At 26.5% G+C, this 6,216-nt stretch overlaps 1 protein-coding gene across 3 annotated transcripts in view; it reads right to left on the reverse strand.

The window, feature by feature from the left end:
- Window positions 1–6,216, reverse strand: part of LOC108690801 (protein phosphatase 1B-like) — a 12,441-nt gene that overhangs the window by 1,931 nt on the left and 4,294 nt on the right. For 2 of the 3 annotated variants that reach the window (XM_018198289.1, XM_018198288.1), the window contains exons 4-5: window positions 5,150–5,264; window positions 3,821–4,464 (exon numbers count right to left, since the gene is read on the reverse strand). In XM_018198289.1, coding sequence (XP_018053778.1) covers window positions 4,380–4,464; window positions 5,150–5,264 — 200 coding nt within the window. In that variant the 3' untranslated portion in view covers window positions 3,821–4,379. Of the gene's footprint in view, window positions 1–3,820; window positions 4,465–5,149; window positions 5,265–6,216 lie in introns of those variants that run through there. The other variant, XM_018198290.1, reaches the window with a different exon arrangement.

Raw genomic sequence — 6,216 nt, forward strand, 5'->3', positions numbered from 1 at the left:
GCGATGTAATACCTAACGAGATATTTTATATTTAGTCAATAATTTGGAAATAGGTAAAATATTAGAAATTATACGCTTACTTATAGCGAAAAACGAAAGACTTGTTCCCATCAAATCATTTTAATTATGCGTATTATGTACAATAAACATAGACAAGTATTGTACAATCATGTCGACGACTTTCTACACACGACAATAATAATATATCTAAAATAGTATACCGCATTTGAAACGCCAAAATTTTGCAGTATACGACGAGGCGCTTATTGTAAGATCTTAACTTCCTTTTTCGTCTTCTTAACTCTGTCTGTATATATTTTAAACGCCGCATAAAAATATGTGTTAATACTAAAGCTTCCATTTTAAAAACAACAGTACATATGATTTCAATCTTTTACGATTTTCTCTTATTAATTAAATTATATAGAAAAAAGAAGATTAAATAGAGGCTGTATAAAAATTTTAACAGCTGTTATTAAGCTTGGTCAATGGGGATCTGTGTCCCTTGGCAGATTTGTGCTCTGGCTCAACAGAAGAATAAAGAAAAGCTAAAGACTTCACAAGAAGAATAAAAAATAATTTATAATAGATTAGTGTCGTAGTATGCAACATTTTTTCGAATTCATTAAAGAAGAATTCCCAAATGAAATTAAATAAATGTTTAATCTCTTACTATGAAATAGCATTATACAATAATGATTTAATTCATCAGAAAAAATATACAGATATTAAAAAAGAAAGGATCTCTCAAGTGATATGGATCATATAGCATTCGTGAAGCATTAATATAATTAGTGCATATTATGAGAAATCTGTTTATATGCTAACTAACTGATTCCTGCAAAAATTTCAACGATCATGTAAACATAATTATAGTTTAAAATAAAATAATAGGATATGTACGAAAAATGTAATAATAGGATATATACGACAACAATTTCTCAACGATAAAATTATAAATTATAAGTTTTTTTTTACAATCTTTAATAAATACGTAATTAATTAATTAAAATTGTGAATGACATTTAAAATAATTACAAGATCACAAAAAGAAATAAATGCAGTATCATAGCTGTTTCATCACTACGATTATGCCAATTGAACTTAATTGACGTATAATGTTATATAATAGTGACATTAATAAAATACTATTTGTTTTTATGAAAACATATTTTTTTCTCTAATAGTCCCATTCTGTATACGTTCTGATTATACAATGTTGAAATGTTAAAAGAATATGGATACTGAAACATTTGTAAAATTTTCATATAATTGTTTCTCTTGCAAATTTCATAAAATATTTGACTCAATGTATGTGTACAACATGGATTATATTCAATACACAGAATAAGACTATATGTAAAAAAAGTTAGTACAAAAAGATAATAATCCATTCATGTTAAAATTCCAAATTTTTATGAAGTAAATAGTTTGCATTAATGATGTAATTATATGTTATTAACAATGTGATTGAACAATGAGTATGTTCGTAAATTAATATTATATATTATGCCATCAAATATTTAATTTTTCAATTAAAAGCATGTTTGTATAACTCTACTGTTTGCAATACGAGTTGAAAACACATACCATTAATATGGGCGTATCATTGTCACTAGATGAGGCACGGAAAGCTCAGCAAAAGGAAATATTCAGCTATATCAAACTATTTTTATAATCCGTAGTCTAGATACACGCTATATGTTATTAACTAGACTTCAATCACTTCAAGAAATTATAAAGCTTCACGTATATCTGTAATATGTTTATTCTGTAATTCACAATCTTGTGAAAATCTAATACTTTGTGTAGCTTTTGTTAACCAAATTAAGAAATTATATTATTAATTATGTGATTAATAGGTCGTGAAAATTTGTGAGATTTTCATATGGCTAGCTACTCCGTTTGAATTATCCAAGTTGCATTATTTCTATTTTTTTTTAGTTTTACATAAAAAAAAGGTCTTGCTCATATTCAACGAAGATGATTATATATAATTGCATCAGCCCTACGCATCTCAGTATTGTTCGGAGAAATCCATCGCTAAATCTTATGAATTTTCGCGTCCTATTGATCAGATTAGAAAGAAAAAATTTGAAGTATCAGCGAAATATATTAGTATCTTCACATTTTCATTTAATGAGACATCGTTAGTAAAAATAGAGGGTTAATCCGTTCTCTGTATAAGAGTTATATATTTTTATATTTCTAATATATTACTTTAAAAAAACGGGTAATAGATTGAGTGTTAACTTTGTTAATTTCAGGACATTTCTTTTTATAACCAGAAACGGTAATATACTTTGGTACATGTATACTTCATCGAATGCACGAGGATGGCCTTGATGTATAATTTCCACTTCTCCAGAAGCTGTATGATTTTATGTGCGTGAAAAATGATTATAAAAATCGAAGGATTAATGTTTGATATGCGTTATTCATAAAGCTGATTTATATATTTATACATATATATCTGTTAGTGGTACATGTTTTTACTCTATCTATATCTGTTGATTGAATTTGTATACAAATTTGTATTTAAATTACAAATTCATTAACTGTATAATATATTTCAAATATACATTAAATACAACAGTTTAATCTGTTATGATTGTGGGTAGCCAAATATAAAATTTATGAAATAACATTATAGGAAACTAAACTCAAGGCCTCCTCGCCAAGTATATTAAGTTCTCATTTTAAATTATAAATTTTAAATTTGAAGAAAATATCAGTACATTGTTTATTAGACAACTCGTGTGTGTGTGTGTGTGTGTGTGTGTGTACAGGACTGATAATTTTAGAACTAAATAATCAGTTTTTTCCTACTCTTCTCATATAAAAAGTTTCCGTGTTCTACGAAGTACATTGAACAGATATTTCCATAAACATCGGAACTGATTATAAATGAAAAGTAGGAAATACTGATCAGAGTAGATATATATTCTGCGCTAATTTTTTTCCTAGATCTACAAAAATATATAATTATATATCGCAATATTATGCATTTTTTATCAACATGGCAAGAGGGCATGACAGAAATATTCTACTAAATTCTTATTAAATTCCATGAAAATCTCGCTTCATAATGTATCACGAATGTCTTGTAATACAGAAATTTTTGTACAGTTCTGAGGAAAATACATTTTTAATGAAGATAACGTTAAATCCTGTTTGCGTAAAAGAGTTACGCAAGCGGTATAAAATATATAATAGTATTAGTTTATTGTGCAAATTTCACAGTAATTAAATATTTAAGGATATCATTTTTTTGTTAAGTATCTCCAAATAAATGCATACATAATAACATATCATGCTCTCTATATTTTTTTACATATGTATATTATATTAAAACTTACACCTTGATTAGTTTTCATATTATCTAGTTTTCCATTTTTATTCGAACTTGTACATCTAATTTTTAGTTTAACATCTGTTTAACCCTCTGCTTATAATATAACTGAAATATAAACAATTTTTATTCCCCAAAATGAAAAAGAAATTTATAAAATCCAACACACACACAATGTGTGATAATTATAAAAAATTATTAAATGGTAAAAAAGTCAAAGATCAATTGGGATTATTTGTAAAGTACATAACACAATTTTTACATTTTCTCCTGAAATATGCCATCAATCATAAAAATATTTTCTTATATCTGTATATCAAGTATTTGTTTGTTCGACTTTCTCATATTCTAAGTAAAATATTCAAAACGATAGAAGTATTAAAATTAAAAGTAAATATTATATAATTATATAATTATCCTTAGTCCCTTTGTAATTGATATTTCACTTGTACTATTATTCCATTAAAATTATTAACTGGCTTAATCTGCAAATTAATAATTTGCACAAAATAGTGGAACTTAGTTAAGTATGTTCACTATTCGATACAGCGCACTTAAGTTTCAGCCATTTTTCTAAAATAAATCTTTCGAGAAAAATATATATTCCTTAAATAGATACATAACCCCGGATAATATTTCAATGTCTCTTGCGATTACTAAATTACGATGAATAAGGAAACTTTTATATAGCTTGAGTTTTTAAACAAATAGTATAGATAGATGGATAGAAACACTTACAAAAGTACATAATATTTACGCACTAATTTACGTTGCCAATCGTGGGTCACTTGTAGAAGTCTACTAATTATATGCTTTATGAGACTTATGAAACTTAGTTCTCTTAAGACTCACCAATTTATAATACATCATAATTTTTCTTTAACATTGATAGGATTTTCTTACATTAGGGATTACTATTCAAATAAATGTGTCCACGTAAATTCTGCATCTTTATATGAATATGGAACATGTCTTATTATTATATAATTGTACATTTGATGCAGTTTAGAAAACGATCGAGGGTTAGTTATGTCAAAGGGATGTATCCAACACTTACAGAATGCGCTTTGCTGGGACACATTTCTCGAAACATTTTCTCAATAAATGGTTGCCTGAAAGGAAAATAAATACAATATGATCATTGCACATTATAAAATTTTCGAGGATGAGTACTAATAATTCAAGTGCATTTAGAGAAGGTCAAGTATAAAATTATTGGGCTCTCATGACGGAAATCTAATTATATTCTGGAATCTAGCCAAATTGGTAGAAGACTGTCGATTCGGTTGTATTTGGTAGTAGCAACGCTAACATTACCGTGATCTCACTATGAAAATCGTAAAATGTCTATTCTCTATTAAAGTCTAATGTCTAATTTCTATTAAAAGATATAACTAAATATTAAATATATTCCAAAATATCGTTTTAAAACAGCTATGTATGTATATATTACGTAAGTATGAGTCATCTTTCCTAAATTAAAATTATGTAATATTTCACTATAGAAACTAACCCTTTTAAGTTTTTAATAACGTTTGGCAATAAAACGAAAACATTAAACAATTTTTAATACTTTTTACTAAGAACTTTGATTTTAGTTTAATGATATAATTTGCCGCGTCAGCAGAATATTTATTTCACAACTGTCAAAAATTTTCTTCTAAGATAGGACTATTCTTTTAGATCGAAAAATAATCCAATCAGCACGAAGAAAACTTTTAAGAATTACAAACTAAACACTCTGCTAAGCACGATCTATTATTTCTAAAAATCGTGTTTTAATGTTGCTAAACTTACTTAGCATGAAGACCACCACCAGGAGGCAGATAAGGAAAATGATCGCTTCCTCTAAGAAGTTCCAACATTTTTAGATAATCAAATTCACTCTTGTCCTCCTCTTGGGCGACTATTTCTACAAATATAAAAGAAAAATATTAAAATAACTTAGATATTTTTCGTTAAAAAATTATTAACTTATAAAAATTATGAACTTATCAATTAATAAATAATATAATAGCTAATTATGTGATTTTCTTAGATTATGTGCAATTCTAAATGCAACTATCCAAACATACACTTAACAAAATGTGCTTGATATATGATTCAATATTATCAAATTTATAATTCAATATTCCATAGATGTAGCAATTCAAATTTTTCATAGAAATTATCTGGTTTTTCAAACCAGTTGTTATTTTATACATTCATATGTAATTAGAAGTATACATTTCCATACATATTCTTCTTTATTAATAATAAATAAGAATAAAAACATGATAATCTATTGAAAAAAAATATAAACTATGTTTGTATATCCCAATTTATAATACGATGATTTTTTTACATGCATTTTGTCAAGATGCTTGCGATATAATTAGCAAATATAGAATAATTAGCAAATATCGAAATATATACACACACACACACACACGCGCGCGCGCGCGCGCGCGCATATACAACACAATTGTGTACATGCATCTACTTAGGACTGGAAGAGTAGATTGTACATTACATTTCTTATGGAAACATACTCTTGTCTTAAGTAGATACATTTTAGTCAAGCTTTCAAATATATAATGCAAATTGTCCACCTCTGGAATTGTGTATCCTTTAGATATTATAAAAAAAAAAGAAGAAAAGAAAAAAAGATATCTGCTGCAATGTTCCTCCATAAGAAATGCATTGCTATTAAAATTGATATCAAAAGTAGATAACAGACAATGTTAGATTCTCGTAAGAAAATTTGCACCTACCTTATGACACGGTTTAGATGAACTTTAAAAGAGGAACAAAATATAAACAAATATAAATAAAAGAAACGATTTTCTTTCGATATATATATGTGTGTATATATATATATATAT

This window comes from Atta colombica, unplaced genomic scaffold (genome assembly GCF_001594045.1).
Source record: "Atta colombica isolate Treedump-2 unplaced genomic scaffold, Acol1.0 scaffold351, whole genome shotgun sequence".
NCBI lineage: Eukaryota > Metazoa > Arthropoda > Insecta > Hymenoptera > Formicidae > Atta > Atta colombica.